Genomic DNA, 25,855 nt, shown 5'->3' with positions numbered 1-25,855 from the left:
CACGAAAATTATATTTTTCAACTGTTGCAGAACAACCGCATATAGCACGCACGATCCATACAGGGGACTGGTCCTTTTAACAATAGCGACCAGGAGGGTAAGAAGGTTCGTACGGTCTATTGTTTGGTCTGGGTGTCACCAGGGAAGGAAATGGATTTGAGCCATAATAACATGCTTAATATATGGATTATGGATTGGCCGCTATTTCCTACTAAACCTATTCCGGATGTTTCCTATCTTGTGGGGGGACTTTTCGTAGTCATGGAGACATTCCGCTAGCCGAGTGGTAGAGATGAGTAAACTAACTAGTACTTCAAAAATAATATTATTATTATTTTGCTAATCGAGGGTGTTCGGAAAGAAGATTCGCAGGGCCTAGAGCTTCGATGATGAGTCCCACATGCGAGCTAAAACATAAACACGAGAAATAGTTAAGTTACGACTAACTGTGGATTCTGCCGTTCATTGTTCCCAACCTATTCTTGGTGCACTTCGAAACAATTAGCTTAAACAATGAAAACTATGAAATTTGACAGAACTGAAGACTTTGCGACAATAACATTGCGCAAGGAATTCCATTTGGTAACCTACGTGACCGACCATAAACAACTGTGAGAAATCTCTGCATAATGTATTTGCTTCTCACTATATTCAAGCAACAGATCTGGGTGCTTGCATTAATTAGCACATATCGAGGTAGTCGAACGCCTGGTAAGCGCAATTAAAATTGGAAGTAATACATAAGAGAAGAAAATAACAAATTAATTAATACATATATAATACTCATGGTGGAAAATACATAGTCAAATTCAACACTTCTTTTATTAAAATAATGCATCAGTGACAAGGATTGGCAAGGATTCGCCATTGTCGCCTCAGCACGAGATGTTAATTTAACTGTTTCGCTATCCATACGTCGTCGATCTTGGCTTCGACAAATTTAAGCTTGTTTCAGATGCCATCAGAACATACCCCTTCGTACGTCTAACTGCCATTGCTGGATCTACGCTTCTAAGATCCCCAGCTTCTTTGTTTTCAATCCTCCTGTTGAAAAAAATATTCCATTTACCAAGGAAACTGTATTCTCATTATCGTATGCATATAAGTGATGTTTACGTTTATGTCTTTTTAGGCTAATTATGTCAAGTCGCGTTTGGCTAGATCTGTGAAATGGATTTTTATATTGCATTACCACGGTGGGGTGACTTTTGACGGGAACAATGCCATCCCTTAGACAGTAACGGGATAAAGATAAGATAGAATAGACGATATCCATAGAGTATCGCGGAATTGTACAATTGAAGGCTTGTCAACAACTCAGAGTAAGTTCCAGTTATTCTTCCGCAGGTACTCTGAGCTACCTATACCGCGTACCTCGCGGTATACAACCATTGTTTTGTTATGTGGTATATGTGCTCTGCAGTGAGGCTGCATACTCACTACATGGTCGTTGTGTAAACAGGGGACAGTATCGAAAAGTGTATATGCTAAATAAAGAATGTGTAAAGCATGAAGTTAAATAACTGAAACAGAGTTTTTCTTGCAAAGCTATTCCGGATGCAATAAGGCTTTGCCAGTTGTCATGTGAAGGCCAGGATGTTATGTCTGTTGGAATAGTCCTCAGTTAGAATGTAAAATCAAGTGATTTCCTTTGGATTTATGCATAAATGCGGAAAATCCTTTGAACATCTTAGGGGGCTCAAGGAGTCTCGTCAATGGAAATACAAATCGACAGTTCTATCCGGAAGGAAAAACTACAGAAAAGGATATTGAATGTCATTCACTATCAAATTGACGGTTGATCTGATAAGTCGGAGGAACCACTAGTTGGATCTTACATGTAGGAATCCTGGTTTCCATCCAAGATCGCCGATGCTCTCCTTAAAATATACGGAAGAACTGATTGAATGACACTTTCAGCATATGAGCTGTACGTACCTAAAACTGGACTTGAGCCACTTTAATGTATCTAACTAAATTTATCCATCGGAAGAAGAACGAGACTTGATTAATATAATGGTCTTAGTGGAATGAAGATTCATCCGTGGTTTGAACCCACTGGTAAAATAAATTTTCAGTACGTATACTAATAGAGAATTACTAGCTAAACTGTCTTAAAATTATACAAATAAGCGATAGTGGAATTTTTCTCTCGTTTCTTTCAAAATTCATACTAGAGAGTATCTAGTATCATAAATATCTCTCCCTTTTTATCACTCCTTGTGCTTATCCATAGTGGTGAGTTCTTATCCTCTCACGCAGCCTTAGAGATAACCACGACGTCTGGAAATCTGCGACGTTGTCGCACGACATAAACCATCAACTAAATTTCGTGCGGCAACGTACACGCACTTCAACCGTTCGTAACCACCAGGGTGATTGCAACACTTCTGATGACAAAAAATCCTTGGGGCAAAAGAGTTTTACATTAAGCATCCCATAGAAATATTGAGTGCGTAATCGTGATACAGTGAACGTTCCGCTAAGGAGAGAGGTCTTATTGCTATTCGCTTGTGGAAGTTTTACACTATCACACGGGGTAGTTGAAAATTTGGATGCCCGTACTGTTATAATAAACGTAAGTCTTCTAACGAAGAATCTATAACAAGAAAATTTAGCTTTTACGTTGCCGAATTGTTGCTTAATGGATTCAAGAGAGTTATAACTTTTTTTCGGCTTCAAAAAATTTCAAAGATTGAACACTTTTTTCTTTCTTATTTGGGGCCAGACTTACACTTATAGCCATGAGTATTAAAGAAACTACAAATGGTTGTTCGGAGAGGCCTGCCAGCATGTTGAATAGAAGTGAAGAACCCCTCCCAAGTGGCAGGGGAGGAGATATTTCGTCGGTCCCTGGGTATAATGAAAACGTTGGTGCTTGTAGCTCAAGTTCGCTATCGGTTGGATCTTACTCTGGCACCAGTTTGACCTCAAGCTCGGGTTCGACAACTAGGGCTCTATCGCCTAAAAAAAACGGTTCGATAAGTTCCTTAACGGGGAATCCGAATGGTATTTTGTTACCACAGTCATTTTATAAACGATTATCTAAAGGTGACCTGACTAACTCTGCTATAACACATGGCTATGTGCACGGTCATATTCACAAACACAAGGACCACACGCATATACACGGCCACATTCACAACCACGATCATGATCACCACAATCGATCTATGGAGGGTTCCATTGCTACTGGTACGGACGACCCCTGTAGAGAGTTTGATGAGATTGATTTATGCAAAGATATATTTTGTGACGAATTAGATGATTGCTTCTTTTTAAACTGTGATGATACGAAGAGAAATTACTGTCTGAGCACTGGATGTTGTGATCAGGACAGTTACTTGGAGGAAATATGTTGTAATGACGTACATTGTATTGAAGAAAGCGGAGAAGAAAATAACGAAGGCACTGGAGACTGCTGTGGCAACCCTAAGTGTCTGAGCTATTCTCTTTGCCAACAGAACCATTCTCAAACCACGGCAAACCATCAATCTATATGTAACGATCCACAATGTGTTGCAGAATTTCCCTCTGCGGAGGCATATGATTGTTGTTCACCAATAGACCATGTCGACCTGAGCAGTGTTAGCCATCAAAATAATTTATGTGATTTGCAATTGTCGAAGAAACTGATGTTTGAACATCTTATCAGTGATGTCCATAAGAATTTAAATCAAAACCCATTTGCACAATTTGATAATAATCCAACACAGGAGAGTTCATCGAAGAGAAGAAAATTGGAAGATAAGGAATTTGAAATACACTTTCCTCATCATTGTCATCAACAACCAGAGACCAACCTAGAGGTCAAAAATGAAGTTACCAAGAAAGATGAGAATCATCATCACTTCCATCAATCATGTTTTCATACCACTATTCCGAACATGGAGTCTGAAAATCCTCATTCTGATTTAGATCAAGAAAAGCTAATGAATGATTTCGACTTTTATATACAATTCAACAACTTCAATCAATTTTTGAATAATTCCCAGCCTGTTAATAATACTCCCCAAACCACTAGAAAGGCTGGATCTGTGACATTACCTAATAGCTCTGATTTGGATTTTATGAATACAAATGTGAACGGATCAGATATGCTACTGATCCCATCTTTATCGTCAAACCAATTCTCATGCCAGTGGGATAGCTGCTCTAAACCAGTTACCGATGATACATTCATGAAACATTTGATAGGACAACATATCTATCAGGAGTACGGGTTCAATTCTGATACAGCAAATACGGTGGACCCAAATCTGACCTTATACCATTGTGAATGGAATGATTGTAGTTACATGAATGCTGACATAAATTCATTAATTGATCACTTGGTTACTCATAAGCAAGTTGGTCCACACTTCTCTCCAAACAATTTCTCAGATCTGGCTGGAAGGGTAGCAACTCTACATAGCCATACCACTCTTCTTACTCCAAATTCAACTAGCAAGTCGACAGAATCATCGCCCAACTTAAATGATATTTTGACGCCCCTGCCCAAGATGCATAACATTAACAAGGATGACATTAAACTTGAAAGCCAGGGTAATTTAAGGGAGACTGCGGATGAGGGTCGCTTTAATATTACTGAAATTAAGATCATGCCTAAAAAGAGAAATAACTCCTCAATTCATCCACAAGACCCTCATTTTACCTGCAAATGGCAAATTGGAGTTGATGATAATGGAAACCCGATTTGTTGCGATAAAACACATACATCCGAGGGTCATTTACAAGATCATTTGATGAATGATCATATAGGCTCGGGAAAATCAGTGTATAGTTGCAATTGGCTTGGTTGCGAAAGGCACAACGGCAAGGTGTTCCCTCAGAGACAAAAGTTGTTGAGACATATACATGTTCACACCAATTACAAACCGTGCAAATGTGAACTATGTGGAGCTGCCTTTGCTGTTGACTCTATGTTGAAGCAACATATGCGTACTCATTCTGGAGAAAAGCCATTTTCATGCTCGCTATGTGGCAAGAAATTCGCAACCAGCTCTTCATTGTCTATTCACAATAGAGTGCATACTGGTGAAAGGCCATTGGAATGCAAATGGCCTGGTTGCAACAAACGGTTCAGTGAAAGTTCGAACTTGACTAAACATATGAAGATACATTTTAAGACATTTAAATGTGATGCTTGTGGAGAAGAATTCGAAAAGAAGCTGGATTACACCAAACATATTAAGCTACATAAACTGGATGTACGGGGTGATGCAGAGTCTTTAACTCGCATAGACGTTAAGTTAGAGACATAAGGAGTGGAGTATTGATCTAGAGAAAATAAAAAGTATTTATTCAATTAATAGAGAGTTCTTCATTTGCTAATTAGCATACTATAACTACAACAAAATAATAGGTGAACCCTAACCTTCTGTAACCGTTTTCAACAGAAAAATAACTTAAAAATAGGTTATTACCTAAAGCTCTATTGCTATTATTTGTTATCCAGAGCTTGAAATTCGAATCATAGTAACTGCCCTCTGTCTCTTCGTAAGTATGAAGAAAGACTTGAAGAGAATTAATTCTCTGATTTGATAATTGATTAATAATCAGAAGAAAATTTAATGTCACGTGATAAAACTGAAAAACTGAAAAATTCTATTTAACTATGATTGGCAATTAACTTAACGATTGATTATACTAACATACTACCACGATATATACTTCTGTAAACAAAATGAGAGCTTCATTAGTGTCACTAAAGTCAGTTAGAATACTGGTGCCGCAGGCCGTTATTAAGCCATATGAAATCCCTGCACTTTCCAGTATATCTCACAATGAACTTCCTAACAACGGCTTCGGAAACAAGAACTATTTTATCCAGAAGACTCAGTACAAGCACTGGCCAGTATACTTGAAAGTCCAAAATACCAAGTTAACTACTGAGATTAAGAGAATTAAAGGTGATGTTTCTCAATTTAAAAAAGATCTTTTAGCATTAAATCCTACTTTACAGATTACCGTCAATAATACTGCTGGCTACGTGAACATCAAGGGCAATGTGGTAGATGAGATTAAGGAATACTTCGACAAGGAGCTTTCCAATATATAAACGAATGTTAGGAACAATCAACGAAATTTGAATTATTGTTCGAAATTTAGAACGCTATGAAGCGAACTGAAATGCTCAAATCGGTATTCAGAAAGCTCTTCTGAGCACTTGTACATAAAATGAAGAGAAGACGTTCTCCAGCGGCTTAAATAGTGACGATTTCTCGTGTCATCATATAGTTAATGAAATACATTATAATACATATTTCTACATACAGTGGGTTTCGTAGTAATCTTACAAACCGTAAACCATGCTCTTATAAACATTAGAAAAACCCTGAACCTACCTTATACATTATTGAAAGCCCTCGTATCCCATCTCGGACAGCGGAGTGCTTCCCACATCCGAAGAAGTACCGAATGCTGCCTGTCTGATGGCCACGATCCAAGGATCGCTCAACAACTCAATAGCGCTTGGTCTCTTCTTTGGATCATGTTCTAAACATCTCGATAAGAACTTTCTTCCGGCCTCGCTTAGCTGATCAGCGGACGGTAATTGTGGTTTGTGACCAGCTGCAATATGATACATGATAGCCCATTCATTATCTAAGTTGGACCATGGTCTTCTTCCTGTTGCCATTTCAAGAACACAGCATCCTAAGGACCAAATATCAACTACTCCATTTCGGTCACTGGAAGATCCAGTAATTACTTCCGGCGACATGTACATAGGAGTACCTGTCATGGAATTCAAATTGTTGTTATTGGTATCGGCAGCAGCACTATTGTTACTATTGATACTGTTGATGCTGTTGGTGTTAACCCTTGAGATACTTCCAAGAGATGGCACGACTGCTCTAGTTCTACCACTAGTTGCTATCACCTTTGCCGCTCCGAAATCAACAAATTTGATAACACCGTTATGATCAAGCAAAATATTCTCAGGCTTGATGTCTCTATGAACAACTCCGGATTGGTGCAAGTATGCCAAACCTTCAAGCATCTGTAAAGTGTACACTTGAATAACCATCTCATCCTCAATACGTCCATGAGTCAATAATCCAGAGAGAGAGCCTCCTTCACAGAACTCCATGAAAATGTATACCTTATCTCTGTGAACTTCAACGCCGAAATATTGAACTACGTTGGGATGATTAAGCATTTCTAGGACGGTCATTTCATCTTTAATTGAATGTACGATGTTCTTGATGGATTGACTGTCGTGGAACCTGATTTCTTTCACTGCCATTACTCCACCGGTATCTAAGTTTACGGCTGCGAAAACTTGACCAAAAGTTCCACCCCCAATAAAGCGGCCCTTTTGCCATCTTATTGAGACACTGGAGAATGAAGAAGCTAATAAAGTAACAAATTGGTATTCCAGATCGCTCACATCCAAGACGCGTCCAACCGATTGGAGCTGCTCTTGGAGTTCCATTCTATAGTCTTCAATTTCATTAATCTGTTTGCGCAAGTCTTCTCTGTATACCTTGAGGATGTACTCGTCGTCAGCAGAATTGTCAATCTTATGTTTCTGTGATGTCCACTTGAGAAGTCTGTTTCTCTCTGCTTCGCTTGATCTGGCACCCATTATGTCAAAGTGCGATATAAGCAATGACATACAACGGGCAACTTTAAGTTTCAAATTGTAGAACTGTTCATCATTCAAAACTAAAACGTTAAATCCGCGGGTCATATCCATTGCAAATTCAAGTGCAAGCACACACCATCTAAATGTTTTTCTATCAGTAGGAATGCAGTCATCACAGATGAAGCTGACCCATTCGATAGACAACTGGATCAACTTCATGATTACAGTTGATTTTCTAGAGGAATCAAGGTTCTTGACTGAGTTCTTCCCATAGTCTCTGGCATATATGAAGTAATTGTTAAGAAGTGGTTGACACTCTCCGCTATCGGGACATAGCTGTTTGCACTTCTCCCTTACAACTTTAACAGAGTCCAAGACAGCTAAGCACATACGGAAAAATACTCTGTTAATCTTTGTAAGTTCATGGTGAACTCTCGCTAAAGAACACCGCTGCTCAATTGGCTTCATAAGTCCTCCCACCAACACAACATCACTAACTAGGTCCAAGAACTTCTCTCTCACAATATGGAGTGAATAGTATGGGAGCTTTGTGATTAAGAGCATTTGTCCAGCTTTCACGTCAGTTATTGGTACCTCATCTATCTTAACTGTGACAACAGTGCCTTCCCATACGATAGGCTTGGGTGGACAAAGGGCCAAAACATAAGCAAAGTCGGTTTCTTGGTACGTGTTATTGTTACCATTTGATAAATTTAAATGGTTCTGATGAGCTTGCGCGAGAAGTCCCACGTCATCATCTAAATCCTTGTTTTGAATTAGTTTCAAAAGATTTGAAAACTGTCCATTGTATTCATTAGGATCCAATCCTATGTACGAACCATTGATGATTTTTAAAATCTCGGGTTCGTTTCCGTATAATTCGCCGCTTGCAAAGAAATAGATACCCTGTCCCTCTACTGTTCCGGTGTAAACCAAAAAGTGGTTTGTGGAGCGTAACACTTCCAAGAGACTCTTCGTCAAGTTTGCTGGTGATGTAGGGATATCAAAAACCAACGAGTTAGTGAAGTCCCTAGAAATCTCTCCTGTGAAACGAGCTAATTTTCTACGTAATTGACCGAAATTCTCTGTCGTCGAACTATACCAACGTATTAAATCAGAAGGGACAGTACTAGGGGGCGATTTGATCTGGTTATTGAAATAAGCCAAAAGCCTGTGAATCAATTTAGATGTCAAAAGTGTAATTTGCTCTGCCACAACAACACTTCCTCCATCAATAAAGTGACCCAACCATTTCAAGAAGTTCCATGCGTCTTCCAACTCTTCGGGCTCTTTGAACGTTCTGAAGTTCGTAGGTGATTTGGAACTATCAAGCAATTTTCTATTAAGAAGAACCAAGAAATATCTCACACAACGTAAGACCACCTGATCAAAGTCCAGGTTTTCGCCTTCGAACAAGTCACCTAATATCCACGTTTTGTTTTCGTCCGGCCGACAATACTCTTGAATACCCAGCTTTACTTCAAGGGCAATTGTTATATAGGATTTGAAGTCTTCAATCATCTGATCAATCATCATTAAAGTTGGATTCTGAAGCTTCATTGCATATCCCAAACGCACATTAATGATCTCTTTGATTAGCTTCATGGGTATGATGCAAATTTGAATAAGCCTATGAATATAATCTGGAAGCTTCATTGTTTCAAACATATGTCCAAGGCGGATATAAGTACTTCTCGATTTGATCATCCAGGGAGCAATAGGAATAAAGATTCGCTTTTGAAAGATAGTATGGACATCCTTCTCCTTCATGAGACGCTCAGCAAGAGATTTGTTATCCTCATCAAAGATCTTCTTCACAATTTTAGATGATGACAAGTTTGCACTGTTGGGATCAGTGCCCTCCGTAGGGGTATTAAGCGAATTTTGACTGTCCACTGGACTTTTGGTAATGTCAAGTTCATCATTTCCTATCCAATGCAGCAACGATAATGTTTCTCTTGCAATTGCATCTGTAATCGATAGCCAAGCGTTTAAAGCATCGATCCTGTTCTCGAATTCTTCACTTCTACAAGCTGGTTTATCATTTTTCATATCTTCTAAAGTTCTCCAGAGAGCACACAGGTTGTCGTATCTGTCCAAGATGTTGACCACTTGAGTCCTTGTTGGATTTCCTACAGGGTCATCATAGCTCACTTCAAACAGTAGTACGTCCTCTATCAACTGATCTACCAAAGTTCTTCTATACGCTATGATCTTTCTTTGGTCGTCTTCTGTCCTATTGAATATCTTGGCTCGTATACCGAACCAAAGCGCTTCCTTATAAGTTGCATGGAGGAACGACTCTTGGGCATTCTCGGGGTTATTATTATTGATAATCTTTGTCTTTTCGGACCGTACAACATCACCAGTAAGGACTGAGGCTAACATAGCTTGCCATTCTAGCCTTTCTATGACTGCTGGATCGTCCGTTTCATCTAAAGAAAGTTGTGTAATGTTCTTGTTGGGATTGATATTGATAGCAGAGTTGCTACCCTTCATCATACTAAAGGCAAGGGAGAAATCTATCTGGTATTGTCCATCATCTATGTCTGTCAAGAGATCATTTCCTTCGTTATCTTCTTCGTTTTCATCATCTTCGTCCTCTTCATCATCTAAATTACTGATATCATCTCTGGTCCTTTCATCTGCTCCGGTTATACCCTTCGTATAGTAGTCGTCCACAAGCTGGTTACGCATTTTACGGAGGTATACCCTTTCCTGGGTAAGGTAGTTGGTATTGTTAGTATTGGGAGTTTGGTTAAATGAGCGTGATCTAGAGCGGTTTGATGTTGTGTTGGAGGCGTGAGTGGGGTGACCTGGGCCAGATGATTGAGTTTGGGTATTAGAAGATTGACTAGCCGCTTTGCTAGGTTGAGTAGATGTAGAAGTATTTGATAATTTAGCTTGTTGGTTGGAGCTGGTGGAGTTGGTAACAAGATTGGAACCAGTATTATTCAGTATGCTGTTCGAAGAGTTACTGTGTGGAATTGGCCCAGGCCGGTTAAGATGACCACTAAGATTATTACTGCTGCTACTAGTGCTGATGCTGTTATTGCTAGCTCCGTTCGAGGCGGTTCCATTCTTATTACTATTAGGTTCACCACTGGACGTGTTATTCGTGCTACCATTGCTATTGCTGGAACCTCCACCGGTGATGCTTCCACCGCTGGGGACTCTATTTGTTTCGCCGTTTCCGCTGGTATTATGATGGCTTCCACTGTTTGTTCCTGCCAAACTGCTGCCATTGGTATTTCCACTCGTGCTGCTCGATCCATTCAGACTCCGCTTGAGATGCGAAGGGTGCAACGGCCCATTCTGGTTATTAGCGATTGCTGCCGCAGCAGCCACGGCGGCTACCGACGTCGGGTTGGACGATGACAGATTTCGAAGTAATGAAGGTCTTCTGGCCATAGCGCTGTGGCGGTGTGATCGGTTGGCGGTGGGGACAATGGTGGAGATGGTTGAAGTGCTGCTATTATTGCTGCTGTAAGTGCTGGAAGAGCTAGACGAGAGACTACCCGACGACTCTTTTCCGCTGGACGAATTGTTGGAAACGGAGCTGCCCATTGCTGTGGACCCTGGCATCACGAGAAGGGGGTCTTGCAGCGATTCTGGTGGGAAGTATACTGATTCTCCAGGAACAGACTCCATTGAATAACTGCTACGCTTTGAGGAGGTTTATAGGAAAGGTGAGGGTTGAGAATAGGAGTGTGTACGGGGCGATATCGTGGGTTGTATTGCTGCGGTGTGGGTGTCTTATATGGAGACGACAGGGGGATGGAGTATTCTGGGGATTAGTGGGTAGAAATGGAGCAAATGAAGTTTAGGGTGGTTTCGTGGGTTTTAGTATTGGATAGGAAGTGGTTGGGGGTATTCTGGGTTAAAAATGGCACTATTGAGTGGTGGTATGTTTAGTGAGCTAATGGTGTTCTGTTCCTGTTGTCTTCTCTTCAGTGATAGCGAATGATTTCTGAGGAGTGTATGTGGGTCAGTCTCAGTCACTGCTAATAAAGGAATACACTACTACGGTAACACAGAGGTGAGAGGTGCTTTAGGTATAGTGAGCTGAGATTGACCGTAGGCAATAGAATGAGGATAGGGGTGTTGGCTGGTGGCTGTTGGCTCTATGGGAGGAAAGAAAATGGAAGATGGAAGATGGAATATATGGGAGGGGAAAATGGAAAATGGTAAATGGAAAATGGAAGTGTGATATTGGAAGTGGATCATGGAAGTGTGATATTGCAACCGAAATGTATATAGATTTTAGTAGTGGTGGATTGATACTTGCAGGGTTCGAGGTAATAGGCTGGCTTTTGCAGTCAGCTCACCGTTGGAGAAAAATATAACTGAAAATTGGGAAATGCAACTGACAATTGGGGAATTTATGGAGAATAACCTATATTGGTATTGGATGATATTGGAATCGCTTCACCTCTCCGGTCCATTTATAATACTTCATTAATAGCTACCTTAACTTCACTGACAGTATTAATGGTGAACTCCCGCCGGGGTTTGGATAGTTTTTCCGGTGAATAAAAATCCGATTGGTAGCGTGTCTGTTTTATCCGATTAAATTTGGTAGTATTTGAAAATGGCAATTGATTGTAGCTTCAAGAGTTGTCTTGTTTCCTTTCTTGACGTAAACATAATCTTCAGCTATAGCTCATCCCGTGATTATAATGATCGAGGTTCTGGTGAACGACCGTCTCGGTAAAAAACTCAAAGTCAAATGCCTTCAATCGGATACCGTTGGCGACTTGAAGAAGGTAATTGCCTTGCAAATTGGTACTGCTCCGGATAAGCTAGTGTTGAAGAAGGGGCATCAGGTCTACAAAGACCACATTACTCTAGATGATTACGAGGTGCACAACGGTTTCAACTTCGAGCTCTACTATGGTTGAAGTTGCAATTTACGGACCCTTCTTAATTAGAATGACGTGGTGACCTCTATGACCACTACTGAGTTGAAACCTTTAGTTGGTGATGAAGACAAAAGGGCCAAGAAATGTGAAAAATCTCTTTCATTTCCACCATACGGATACGTATAAATTTGCCTTCAATTTCATCTCACACGATCGAGATGATAAAGGCTTGCATAGCCTTCCCTACATAAAGGCTGCCGTACTTGCCTCAAGTTCCGGTCTACATTTCCTCCTATTGCTAAAATAGCACAGATAAATAATTGACGTGACTATGCACTTATATACATATATAATTAGGTGATCTTTATCACAATAAATAATGTAGTAATACAACAAGAAGATATACATGTTTGAATGCAATGAGAAGATGCGATAATTGAAAGGCTCGTTAAGCCAATGGAACTCCATGAGTGAATAATGTACAAATTTCTGGTGATGTCATTAATCGATGTGATATCTGTGTGAAGCATTGCAGCCGCTGGCTATAAGAAGTACTCCACATGCTGCTTTCTGGACTTCTCTCTAAAGAAGGAGGAGAAAAAATCTCCATTACTAGCAAAGTCCTCTTCTGAATTGATTCCATTGACACTCTTACCTTTAAGAGTGTCTTCATCGTTCTCTGGAGATGCTTCGAATATATTAAAGAATTGACCTGGTAAAACTCCTTGTCTTAAGCATATCTTTGAACTATCAAATCTGTCCTCATAATCTTCATATGTCATGTCATTAGCTTCATTATCATCTGAGTCGTCGATCGATTTCAGTGAGTGCCCCTTATTATCGTAATTTGAATGGAGGATCTCCAATACAGATGCTTTGTTACCACATCTATAGCAGTAGTTAGGTGCGGACCATACGGTAAGACATTTTCCATTCCAGTAACTTGTATAGCCTTCGTTACAAAGTTGGTGAGCCCTTATCATCTGCACTAAGTTGTTATCGTGACAAAACTTGTTAATGACATCAAGACCAAAGAGATAGCCCGCTCCTCTTGGAGAGAGCTTGAAATCCATGATCTCAGTATCGGGGTCCGACCACACGAGATCAGCCATGATTCCATCATGGGGGATTTCCCTAAATCTATCAAGTGCTCTAATTTGATCTAATTGTTGGCACGAAGGAGATAATCCACCATGTGCAGCGAAGATCTTACCGTCTATAGTAGCTCCAAGAGGGAGATAATCAAATAAATCGGTTATATAGGACCACACATCAGCGGATCCATTGTATTTATTTAAAACCTCCGAGTAGAACCCGTAATTTGTGGTAATTGTTCTGGATTCGTGGTTTCCTCGTATGAGGAATACTCTTTCAGGGAAACGTAGCTTTAAAGTAATCAAAAGCGAGATTGTTTCCACGGAGTAGTATCCTCTGTCTACGTAGTCTCCTAGGAAGAGATAGTTAGTGGATGGAGGTGCCCCTCCAATTTGGAATATTTCTAGTAAATCGTGGTATTGTCCATGAATATCACCTACTACTGCTATTGGTGATTGTAAGTGCATTATGTTGGGCACAGCGAGGAGCTGTGTCTTAAGCGTGTGGCATAGTTGTTGTATTGTTTCCGGGGGTAGTATTTTGGGTGGCTTGTGTTCGAGAAGCTGTTCAAGACAGTAGTCTAGATCCGTTGTAGGTATTCTGAACGGGACTGTCATTGCAACGGTATTGTTTCTGGATGTTACAGGTAACAGCAGAAGATGCCATGCAAAAGGGGGATACGGGACGAAATCGGGGTTTTCAGTTATGTATGTCTAGTCGGGGCGGTTATATGGAGTGATTTCGTCGCTTTCCCTGTGTTTCTACTCAAATGTGGTGGACAATACTACCACTTGTTCATTGATTGGCCAAATCAACATAGACGCCAACCACTGTAAATTTCGAGGACTGAAGTTTTGGCGAGCGTGTAATTTTTGTGCGAATGATTTTTTGTCTCGCTAAAAGATAAGGCGAGCGCAGGCGGACTAGACGGTGGTGAGGTGGTGAGAGAGATGGGAGAGGGTGGGGGAGTAGGGAGAGATAAGGAGGTGGTAAAGAGAAGATTTCGGTAGGGTGGTAGAAACGGTTTCGTTGGCAGTGGTAAATGGGTATATTTGTGGAATTTTTATTAAAAGTAATGGACTGTTAACTGTTTTGTATGAGTTTTGTTACGGTATTAATCCCAGTAGTATTGACATGCAGTTACCACCAGAATGGTTATCTTTCCAGGGAGAAAAACGGGAAAAACGGCGAGAAAGTGAGCATTTTTAGATTAGGACCGACACACAAGAAAAGGAACAAAGAGCCTTGTCGTGCCGTATCGGCTGGTACTTTAACAGTAAGTACGGTTAGTATGATTTCTGTGGTTGTTTCTGATTGGTTTGTAAAAATGGTCAATTTGAAGGTTCTATATTATTAAGAGAGTATCTTTATATACTTACTTTCTCGTATATTCAAAGCTATTATCATATTCGAAACATATATGAGGCTTGTGTAGCATTAGTTATGCCAACAATTCACTAACCTGCTGCCTCTCTGTTCTTTTTCACTCTCTCTCGTTAGAGAGCTTGTCGCTAAAGTCTCACCAAAACGTCTGACTCTCGCTAAAATTATCAGTTATACTGAGAAATATTTATTTGCAGCTATTTTGTAACTTAACAAGTCAAGGAAGTTTGAATGGATGCTTAGATTTACTTACATTTTTCTTGTCTTTCCCTAAGGAAAGAGCTCTTTAATACTATCCACATTTCGGCAGATTTATCTACAATTCATCGTCTTAGTGTATGGCATGTATATCTTTTTGGTAATGATACAACAATTTTATTACTCTTTCTTGCTGCTTACTGTTTTGAAAACTTACTCCTTGACCACTTGACCAATGCTCTCCTCCAACACCTTCAATCCCTCCTCAATCAACTCTTCTGGAATGTTCAAAGCTGGCACTATTCTAAGAACGTTCATACCAGCTGTGATCACCAATAATCCATTCTCTCTACACTTGGCTACCACCTGCGCAGCATCAACCTTGGCATCAAACTGTAATCCCAACAACAACCCCTTACCCTTCACCTTTTGAATCTGCTCTGGGTACTTCTCAGCAATCTTGGTCAATCCACTAACAAATACTTCAGACTTCTTCTGCACTTGTTGCAAGAATCCTTCGTCACTAATTTGGTCTACAACGTAGGCACCGATTCTGGAGCCCAATGGGTTACCTCCATAAGTAGTACCATGATCTCCCACAGATAAAGCACTCTCGACCTTCTCGGTAACCATGGTTGCTCCGATAGGGAAACCGTTACCTAAAGCCTTGGCCATTGTGACAATGTCTGGGTGAGCTTCCTTAGGCAAGTCGGAGTGTGCCCACATGTTACCTGTTCTACCTAAACCACACTGTATTTCGTCATAGATCAATATAACGTCATTATCGGTACACAATTTTCTCAATTGAGCCAAGAATTCTGGAGCTACCGCATTAATACCACCTTCTCCTTGAATAGGTTCGATTATAACCGCACATGTCTTGTCCTTGCTAATCAAATTTACCACACTCTCGATATCCTCGGTACTTGCTACTTGAACGCCTGGAATCAAAGGCGCAAATGGAGCCTGGTATTTTGGGTTTGGCGTTACTGATAATGCACCCATGGATCTACCATGGAACGAGTTTGCAAAAGTGATAATTTCCGTCTTGGACTCTTTTATACTCTTACCATACTTTCTGGCGAATTTCAAAGCGGCCTCGTTGGCTTCAGTTCCGGAGTTGCACAAGAAAACTCTTTGAGCGTCATGCAAACCACCGGATTGCTTGGTCTTGGTGACCAACTTGTTGGCCAATTCACCTGCTGGCAAGTTGTAGTACAAGTTAGAGCAGTGCAACAACTTGCTGGCCTGGTCGTTGATTATTTCAGTGACCTCTGGGTTTGAATGGCCCAAGCATGTGACCGCAATTCCAGAATAGAAGTCAATGTACTTTCTGTCTTCCAAGTCGTACAAGATGGAGCCTTTTCCGTGGGTGATGACCAAGTTAGGACGAGCATATGTTGTCACAGTATATGGCTTTGTAATGGTGTTAATGTACTTTCCAGTAGCTGAGTCGTCGCTAGCATCTGGAAGTGCCTGTGCCAGCGATCTGATGGACATAGTGGAGAACTTCATGTTTCTGGTAACGGCAGAAGCAGAAGCCAACTTTTGGCGCTGCAAAGTCTTCGAGACAACGGCGGAGTAAGATTTCAACATTTTTGGATTCCTACTGGTTTAAAACTGCTATGTAACTACAAAATGTATCTAAAAGAATAACACTCCAGCAAATGCCCCAGTTTTATAGGCCCGATAATTTTTCATATCTTGAAAAATTTGAAAAGATTTCACATCGCGGTTGACTCATTGCGATTACCCAATTAGGAACAGTACCTCAGTGACGCCTTGAAAGTGGTTGCGAAAGCGGTGGGTGGAAGGATTGTGTAATAGGATTTAGGAAATGTTTTGGCAAGGGTAATGGGTATTGTCGTTGAGTTGCGGAGCTGTTGAGATGTTCAGTTGTTGTGTTGCAGTCCTGATATATATTAGAAAGTTTACAAGATTTCCAGGTGACGCGTACTACCTATATATATAGAACCAGGGGTCTAGATGGGTTCTACATTATTAGAACCGTGGGAGATTTATACCTTTTCTTATATTTAGGATCATCTAAATTTATTATGAATATACAACAAGCGAATTTATGAACCTTGTAAATTAATGCATTGTAGAAGTATCCCAGTCTTGACTATTCTATTTATACTATTTTTAATACTGTATATATGTGGTGGCTTTACTAGATGGCATGATCCGGACTAATACCTATCTATATCAATAGTGATTTCGATTTTGCTATTATCTTCGCTCAAATGCTTGATCTCCTGTCGTATTATTCGGTCCGCTTCATATCTTAATCGGGACTCTTCATCTGCATCTGCACCTTTCATGGTAATCTTCAACCCCACAACAAAAAAATCGTAGTTAAACTTCGTGATATAAAACTTGTCTACGCCATGTGACTGCTTGAAAAAGTCAAGCGACATTATGGCATCCATGATTGAGGATTTCAAGACGTGGTAATCGTAATCCGAATAAGGATAAGAGCAAAGAAGAATTCCTCCTAGTGTTTTAACAAGCTTCCATCCAGTGTAACATAGAGAAAGTGAAACTGCTAAAGTAGCCATTTCATTGAGATCAAAAGATGTCTCTGAGACAATAGACTCAGGAATTAAAGGAATAGCCACAAGGAATGTTGAATAAATTAATGTGAGCAAATGTGTTGGGTTCTTTGTCCAGATTCTAGAGAACCTACGGATACTGAGCCATAAATTCTTCGAGAAAGAATCCACTGAGGTGGTTATCTCCGTATCCAAAATTCCACCCTTCACTTTTGACGAGGACGTATCCTCAAGAGCTGAAATGATCTCATTGATTTTGTCATATGCGAGTACAAAATTAGAGCTTATGAGCGTAACTGCCATTGTTACCATCAAAACTACTTCATAAACAAACCAGTTTGTTGAGCTGCCATGTTCTCCGTGAATGTGATGTGACAGGTGTTGTTCACCATCGTGAGCATCTGCACCCTCGGATACTACAATAAGAATTATAAATTCCTCTAGGAAATGACTAACCAAGTCGAATCCGACCATGATAAGGGAGGCGCTCAAAGCAAAGCCCACAAGCACTTCCAACCTTCCCAAACCAAATGGATATGCAATTGAAGAGTTATTCCATACTTCAAAGTTGGACATGATATCCACGAAAACAATGACCAACGATCCTAAAGAATCATAAAATACCAAATGGGCCAAAGTTGAAAATGACGATAACTTGAATTTGTAGCCTATCATGAAAACAGCAAGCGAAATTGCCAAATGGAATACTGACCACAACAATCTATACTTTTGACCCGATTTAATGGACGACAAACTCTCTTTGAATGTTGGGATAGGAAACAGATCAGGAATGCTTAGTTGTTTATTGTTTTTGGAAATGGAGGGAGGTGGTTCCTGAAATAAATTCATTGAAATAGACGAGTGTTTGTACTTGTGACCTTTTCTGTGTGCTGGTTTCACCTGAAGAGACGAGTTGGAGTTGTTACTATGCATCATTACCTCTTGGGGCTGGAAGTTAAATGGCAGTTGTGTTTTAGACGGTGATGATGATCTACGGACTGGAGACTTTGCCCTATAACTCCTGGCTGATCTTGAAGGTGACAAGGATCTTACGGGAGATGTAGATCGATAAGGACTTTGAACAGCAGGAGGAAGAGATGCATTATTCAATTGGCCCAATCGATATGGCAAGTTGGCGGACATACGAGATCTTGGTGTATTATCGATGGCAGATTGTACTGAATCATTGTCCTCGGCGATAGCAAAGTTATTTGCATCCATCATGAAGACAGCAGACTTGGGGCGGGCTCGTTGTGTTGATGATATTTTTGGTGAGTTCGTAGATGGGTTTGAATATTTACGATAATTAAATCCAGCTGTACCATTTAAAGGCGGCACTGGACTCATGTTATTGTTGTAAGTGGGAAGGGTGGGTGTGGCTGGCGTGAACGGTTGGTTCATGTTGGTGTAGGTTGGGTCTGGTAAAGAGTCCGATGAGAAGTTGGCACTTGCCAAGAAGGACAAGTCTGATGGTCTATCATAGGAACTTGCCCCTGTTGGATTAGTTCTGGTATTCGACGGTATGGAAGGGTTCATGCTATTCTTATTGGAGAAGCCGTTGTTGGCTTGATATGATCCTACACTGGACAAGTCATCGTCGTCCACGTCGGAAGCATCGTTGCTATGATAGTTATTATTGATGTTTGCATTTTTCGTATTGATGAGATAATCGGAACCAGGGTCGGCGAAGTTGGCGATACTACTATCAAGTCCTGGATTACTGTAACTCTCTTTAGACATAGTCACAGCGACGAGTGTATCTTTGGTGGAGTAAAACCTCGAACTTCTATTCCGCAGCGGTGTGGTCTAAATATAGCAACGATTGAAATGGTACAGCAGCTGAAAACGGCAACTGGGAACCGATGATGGGACGACACTAACCAGGAGTAAACGGAATAACAATGTGAAGAGTTTGACAGAAACGGCGAACGCAGACACACAAAAAGTGTAAAATAGATTGTCTTATAAAATATAACAAAACTACTGACGTCTACAGCCCAGTGAGAGAAACAAGACATTCAGCATGCCAACATACAGTGAAGAGAGTGCCTAGTGTGTGAAGCGTGTTGCCAGTGTCGCGGAATCCTATGGTGTCGCGACAAGTAGAAATGATTCTTTCATTCATAGTTATTCTTCGATAGACCTACTATTTTTTTTTTCAATACGACGTACTGTAGGTACTGTACAGCGTGTTTAGTATAAACGGTAGTGTTGTAACCTGTAACGAGCAAGGTAGTGAGATGAGGAGGGAACAAAATAGACGTGTATGAGGCGTTGTGGAGTGAGAAGAAAAATGGGGTTGGAGATTTGTTGTATGTGGTCCAATGCGAGTGTCGTAGAAGAGAATGGAATGCGTCATAGTAGGCGTGAAAGTATATGAGCTGACGTTACGTAGAGAAATGACTTCATTGAGATTCGTGGAGTCCGGAACGAAGGGCGTAAAAAAAAAGTCTTTGATGTGTCTCCATGTGGGCTTTCATGAGTCGCATTTGTTATCTTCCCAACATGTGCGTTGGCTTCTTTTTTAAGTCCTGTTCTTTTGCCAGTGGCTTACACCGAAGCTTAGATGTCGTGCGATTTGCATCATTTTGCAGCAGGTAGCTATTTTGCAGTTAGATAGAGCTGCATTTGCACGTTGTTCCGTAGAAGAACGAGTTTACGTTTCCGGACCCATATACATTAATTTATTGTATTTCATTCTACTTAATAGGCATTTCAACCAATTATCTATTAGTCTTCTAGTGATCATTGTCATTACTGCTCTCTTCTGCTGTACCGTCCTCTCGTCAACCTATTGTGGATTCTCCTTCGTGGTATATGCGTCAAATAGATGCAAGTTGATACACCCATCATTCAACGACGAACTAGTCCCTTCTAAAATTTCGTAGCTCCTCATCTTAAATGGTTGTCCCTTTGGCTTCTGGTGCGTTGCAGGAAGGATCCCAAATGCACTGGAAAACGAAACGGACTCTGAGCGATTAGAAATCAAAACCAAATCGCTGTCATTGAAGCCATGTATATCTCCCCCGCGTTGTAGCTCGTCTTCTGTAAGCGTTAAAGCACACTCCACGCGGTCATCTACTATATATTTTTTGAACGGATTGGTTTCGTTTGGCTCTGGCAAGTTAAACAACGAGGACACTTGTGTGTACACAGTTGATGACGGTACAAAGCTTGCACTCTCTCCACCAGCTCTCATTGGGTCAGCAAGGACTTTTGTGAGTTCATCTCCTAAGGGACTGTTCAGAGCATTGATGCCAAAGCCAGGCGATGTGCCTTCAGACAAGTCATTTTCAGTATGAGAATTTATTTCCTCTGTCACTGATGACTTCATTAAAAGGAGCAAGTCATACAATAATATTCTTAGCTTCTCATTTCCTTCTGAAATAAACTTCGAGTTAATCAACAGGATCAAGTTTTTAATAAAAGTGAATTGATCAGCATCTTGTGTCACGATGTGTTTAGTAAGTGTCTGCTTGTGAATTATCAAAATTCTCAAAAAGATCGACACTGTATTGCTCACGTCTTCAAATGAATGAATCAATGAATTTTCAGAGTTAACGATTAACAAGAGCTTTGAAAGAAACTTTGAAAGATTTTGGAAAAACGTGCTCGACGATTGGACAGTACTTGAAGATGATGACGAAAACTTCTTAAAATAGTCGTTGAAGACTGGAAGCAAGTTGGTAGTACCTGATGAATTCGTAAGCACTACTACGCTCAGATCATTTTCCCATCTATCAAACTGGAAATTGGTCATCGTTAGGAACTTTGTTTCAAGCATTCCTAGAATAACCACATTATATTCCCAGGGTAAGTATGTGAACAATTCCCCAAAAAAGGAGTTGTAAGGAGTGAACCTGAATGTGAGATTTTCCAAAAACGTTTCCAACAAAACTCTTAGCCTTTCTTGTACGTCGTTTTCGTCCAACATCAGAAGTTCTTTGATGGATAGGACTTTCAAAAGAAGTTGAAAAATTGGTAAGTTAAACTCATCAATTTCATCTGAAATCTTCTCTAACTGTGCTAAAGAATCAATGCTAGTATAGGAATCGATGTTAAATAAGGTACTGAGCAAGCGAATACCATCTTCAGTATTGATTTTCGAAATTATTTCATCCAGGACAACTTTTGTATTAGAAACGATAATTTGGTTCAAAAATGTAAAGATACTATTGCCATATTTCTCCAAGATTATTCCATCAAAAATCGAACCTTCTTCTACTCTGATTCCCTTCAAAATAAATATTAAAAACGTCGAAGAAGAACGTTTTCTAAACCATCTCCTCATTATACCTAGCATTAATATCTGACCACTGGTGAAGCATTCCCTTTCTTCTTCTTGATTACCCAAAAGTATATCAAAAACTAAATTTTTGACCCTGTCTTTGTGGTTCAAAGAAAGAGGTTCTAAAAAGGCAAACAACTCGTTAATTCGTATTACTTCATGAAAAGCAAGTCTTTTGAAGAAGTTACCAATTTTTTTCTCGTCATCTCCAACTTTCACTACCTCCTTAATAAACTCTTCTACCGAACTCTCAAATGTCTTAGGTCCCTCCAAATTCAATAAGTATTGGGAGTTGATCAATAATTTGACAAGCAAATTCTCGTCTTCTTCTGATAATTCATTGTCATACAATTTCTTCAATTCCTTTGGAACTGAAGACAAATCAAGCACATCTATGTTTAAGTCCAAAGATTTAATGGTGTCTTGCATTTCGGTGCTCTCCATGGGCTTAAATACTGATTCTAGTAAAGCATCGAGGTCTTTTCTGAAGTCAATAGAAGTGTACCTTTCATCCGACCTTCCACTTGTATTGTTCTCTGTATTAATCTTCATTGGAGAGTCAATCTGATCCTTATCGAATAGTACAGTCATGTTTCTCTTCCTGGATAGTCTAGCGTCGCCTTCTGCAGTCTTAGGAGAAGTTTGTTCATAGTTTCGCTCAACTGCTGTATCAATATAGCTCCATACCTGATCAAATTTAAAGTAGTCAAATTCTCTTGTTGAGCAGTCTTTGTAGTTCTGAATTATTAATTTAAATAATTCGTAGGCAGTTGAAGTAGAACCATAATTATTGCCAGCAATAAACATCACCAATTTGAAATGCTTTATTATCAAACGAGCAATCAAATAAAGTGATTCCAAGTAGAAAATAATCATACCGCCTTCATTCCTTAAAATGAATTTAACCAAGACTTTGAAGAACACAGTAAGATTGTCGCAAATTGAGTAGAAGTTGTAAAGGTTACTTATAATGGTGGGATTGATATGAATTAACTTAGGTGATTCTGTGATAGTTGACTTCAATTCATTAGTTAACCAATTCACAAGTAAAAATTTCAATCCAACATTAAGATCTTTTATATATGCAATATGTATTTCAAAGCGGTCATCAAAGCTGTTGTTCAAAGTCTTTTGTATTAGCTCTCTTCTCAATATTTCTTGACCCATATCAAACTTTTGCTTGAAGTTGAACCCTGTTGAAGTCCACTTCTTCAATATACTATCGCATTGCTTATTGTTGATCACAGGTAAGTTCTGGAGTATTTGGAGATGTGTTCGCACCAATATGTTAGAGTTGTCACTGTCACTTAGGACATTATCCTCTGCATCAGGTGAAACGTAGAAAATGCCAGATGCAATAAGTTTTCTTAGGTACGAAGCAATTGTGATAACTTTAAGTTGATAAAGCTCATTAATCAATACATAAAGGTCGTAATTGACAACACTTGAACTATTGGAATCCGCTATGTTGTACAAAACTTCTAGGATTTCGTTCTCAAACTCTGCTCTTAAGTTATTGGCACTTTTCGTGTTGAGAGTCTGCAATACCTTTCTCTTCAAAAAATTGCATACTATCAAAATATCTCCACTAGATTCTCTAGAGATCCGGTGCCTTGTAATACACCAGCATAATACTACCTTTAAATTGACTCTCCATTTAACCGATCCTTTGGTCACAGGAGCACTTAGAGCTACTGGTTTTAATAAGTTTGCGAGTTCATCATTCAATTTTAATGAGTCCAATTGACAGATGATTTTTAATATGTCGTCTGAGCTTCTGTTGATGAATGTATGCTCGTTGTCAAAATTTTCAGTCCTGGCAGCTCCGGCCCCAGAAGAAGGAGATACAAAGGATTGATTCCATATTGATGATCCTCTTCTTCCGTGACTAGCTCTCAGACTCTTAGTAGAAAGTGCTGGTTGTACATTCCTCATATTCAATATGAGACTCTCATTTCTGTATTTGATGAGTTCTAGCTGCTTCAGGATTTCTTCCTGTTCAGCTTCTAGTTTCATGCCGTCATTTTCGAGTAAAATTCTGAAAAGAACTCCACTCACAAGGATCCAATAGTTTGGTATGATGAAAACATTGGTGTTAAATTTGAAAAGATAAATGACGGTGTCTCCAATCATGTCTAAGATATTTTGACGAAGGGACTCTGGAAGAGATGCTCGATGATTCTGTGTATGCGACTGTTTGAATGAGTACGAATTTATCTTCAGTATAAAGAGGTGGTTCAAGAGAAGAGTTTCGCTCAACTCTTTACATAAATAATCGTACTTTAGTATGTCCTTCCAGAATACTTTAATAAGAGTCAATGCTACCAACCTCTGACCGTAATTGAGATCTATGTCCTCACTCCATGTATCTTCTAACCCCTCATCAGAGTCCGCCCTATTCAGTGAGATCAATTCAGAAACATGTTGTGGGTCCAATAGAAGGCCATCTTTAAGGAACTTGATAATAAGGGCAAGAAAGAAACTCTTATCTAGTAAAAATTCAACATACAATGATTGGACATACAGTAACAAGTAATTCAACTTACTTATGTAGTATGACTTGCGGTCTCCAGTATTAAAGCTGGCCAGTTCTCTTGCGAATTTATAAATATAATCTGAGACTTGCTGTGTCCACTCTTGAAGCCAATGGATTTCGAACTTCTCAGGAGTGTTCAAATCCATAGAATTTGCAATTGGACTGTGTAACGATAATCTTGATTGGTGCTTTCTTCTCAATGCCACTAATTCTCCAAATAGAACACATTTAGTAAACCAGAGAGCTCTGTTAATAGGGACTCCTTTATTACATACTGCGTCTATGAGAATCTTGTTTCTTATTCCGTGGGGTATTTTCTCTGCTATCTTCGGAAGCGATAAGTTAGGATTGGCCAAATCTTTCAACCATGCCTCTCTTTTTGAAGCTGTGAGAGTGACACGAGGTGGGATCTTGAAGTTGTTGGATTCGTACTTGATTTTATTGATAATTTCGTTTCTAGTCTTATAGGCATTAGCCAAATGCTGTGAGAGTTCCTTTAGCACGTCATTACAGTTCTCCGTAGATGAAAATATCGTAGCTTGAATCAAATTTCTTGCGGAATAGTATTCGTTTGCAACCATTGGAGATTCGAAGTATCCCTTGTTCAAAAAAGAAGCATTGTTTAACTTCTGGTGTTCCTGTTCTTGTTTGTCCTCAGGTAGATTAGTGTGGTCTTTCCATGGCTTATAATCTGGGTATGTGATCTCGGAGTGGTCAGCGGAAGCGCTAGTGGTGGGATGTGGCGTCTTCGGATTCTCTGATGATGTTTCATTAAGCGCTTCAATGTCATTTAAAGGATAAAGCGGGATTTCGGGCTTCTCCATCAGGAACTTAATCGCAAGTAGTTCATCTTTGGTAGACTTGCCAAAGGATGAGCGGTTACTCGACGACAACAAACTGTTTCGACTCCGTGATTTCGACATACTGCCTGGAGTTTTCAGATGTTTCCTTTAAGTTAGAGCAATTCGTATTGTGATGAAATCTTCTTTGAAATCGACTCTTGGAATAACTTTAGATATACGGTAGATGCATGTTCAAAGTAAGCAGTATGGAGAGAGTTTGGGTGAGTGCAGTCACGTGAGTTATACTGGATTGAAATGGACGCCTGGTGGTGCTATCTTCGTGATGATTGTGCATAGGCTACTAGTTCCATGGGGCTGTCTTGTCTTACTGACTCAATAGAGATAAGGATTTGATTGGATGCTTTCAACTGGGCACTTTAGACATGCTAATTTATTGCTTATTTTAGTTTTCGAATTATAAACGTAGAGAATCCGCTAGAGAGTGGATTCCAAGATAAAGAAGATAAAGGAAATGAAGACAGTAGAATTAATAATTGAAATAAGA

General features: G+C 39.8%; 8 protein-coding genes across 8 annotated transcripts; 3 read left to right on the top strand and 5 right to left on the bottom strand. All coding sequences in view use genetic code 12, as the record gives it.

Annotated features, from left to right (window-relative positions):
- Nucleotides 1-2,792: 2,792 nt before the first annotated feature.
- On the top strand, nucleotides 2,793-5,264 carry CSR1 (Csr1p; the record flags this gene model as incomplete). The annotated part of the gene is made up of 2 exons (XM_064921370.1): nucleotides 2,793-4,450; nucleotides 4,556-5,264. 2 exons carry the CDS (start codon nucleotides 2,793-2,795, stop codon nucleotides 5,262-5,264), a joined length of 2,367 nt encoding a protein of 788 aa, XP_064777352.1.
- Nucleotides 5,265-5,365: 101 nt separating this feature from the next.
- IMG2 (mitochondrial 54S ribosomal protein mL49) lies at nucleotides 5,366-6,261 on the top strand. The gene is made up of 2 exons (XM_064918992.1): nucleotides 5,366-5,499; nucleotides 5,666-6,261. The coding sequence occupies exon 2, from the start codon at nucleotides 5,687-5,689 to the stop codon at nucleotides 6,059-6,061; it is 375 nt and encodes a 124-aa protein (XP_064777351.1). The 5' UTR covers nucleotides 5,366-5,499; nucleotides 5,666-5,686; the 3' UTR covers nucleotides 6,062-6,261.
- On the bottom strand, nucleotides 6,262-11,213 carry SSK2 (mitogen-activated protein kinase kinase kinase). Its single transcript, XM_064916269.1, has one exon. The coding sequence runs from the start codon at nucleotides 11,174-11,176 to the stop codon at nucleotides 6,356-6,358; it is 4,821 nt and encodes a 1,606-aa protein (XP_064777350.1). The 5' UTR covers nucleotides 11,177-11,213; the 3' UTR covers nucleotides 6,262-6,355.
- An 831-nt stretch (nucleotides 11,214-12,044) lies between these two features.
- RJT20DRAFT_15043 (ubiquitin-like protein) lies at nucleotides 12,045-12,744 on the top strand. Its single transcript, XM_064919023.1, has one exon. The coding sequence runs from the start codon at nucleotides 12,271-12,273 to the stop codon at nucleotides 12,490-12,492; it is 222 nt and encodes a 73-aa protein (XP_064777349.1). The 5' UTR covers nucleotides 12,045-12,270; the 3' UTR covers nucleotides 12,493-12,744.
- A 251-nt stretch (nucleotides 12,745-12,995) lies between these two features.
- On the bottom strand, nucleotides 12,996-14,165 carry PPG1 (putative serine/threonine-protein kinase; the record flags this gene model as incomplete). Its single annotated transcript, XM_064921287.1, has 1 exon — nucleotides 12,996-14,165. The coding sequence occupies one exon, from the start codon at nucleotides 14,163-14,165 to the stop codon at nucleotides 12,996-12,998; it is 1,170 nt and encodes a 389-aa protein (XP_064777348.1).
- Nucleotides 14,166-14,883: 718 nt separating this feature from the next.
- Nucleotides 14,884-16,817, bottom strand: ARG8 (acetylornithine transaminase). The gene has a single exon (XM_064916268.1). It carries the CDS (start codon nucleotides 16,723-16,725, stop codon nucleotides 15,343-15,345), a length of 1,383 nt encoding a protein of 460 aa, XP_064777347.1. The 5' UTR covers nucleotides 16,726-16,817; the 3' UTR covers nucleotides 14,884-15,342.
- A 370-nt stretch (nucleotides 16,818-17,187) lies between these two features.
- Nucleotides 17,188-19,839, bottom strand: RJT20DRAFT_124516 (Zn(2+) transporter). The gene has a single exon (XM_064916267.1). The coding sequence runs from the start codon at nucleotides 19,422-19,424 to the stop codon at nucleotides 17,322-17,324; it is 2,103 nt and encodes a 700-aa protein (XP_064777346.1). The 5' UTR covers nucleotides 19,425-19,839; the 3' UTR covers nucleotides 17,188-17,321.
- Nucleotides 19,840-20,327: 488 nt separating this feature from the next.
- Nucleotides 20,328-25,576, bottom strand: SRB8 (Srb8p). The gene has a single exon (XM_064916266.1). The coding sequence runs from the start codon at nucleotides 25,429-25,431 to the stop codon at nucleotides 20,476-20,478; it is 4,956 nt and encodes a 1,651-aa protein (XP_064777345.1). The 5' UTR covers nucleotides 25,432-25,576; the 3' UTR covers nucleotides 20,328-20,475.
- Between the last annotated feature and the right edge of the window lie 279 nt (nucleotides 25,577-25,855).

This window comes from Scheffersomyces xylosifermentans (assembly GCF_036884685.1).
Source record: "Scheffersomyces xylosifermentans strain CBS 12540 chromosome Unknown RJT20scaffold_1, whole genome shotgun sequence".
Lineage (NCBI taxonomy): Eukaryota > Fungi > Ascomycota > Pichiomycetes > Serinales > Debaryomycetaceae > Scheffersomyces > Scheffersomyces xylosifermentans.
This window is presented reverse-complemented; position numbering and strand designations above follow the sequence as displayed.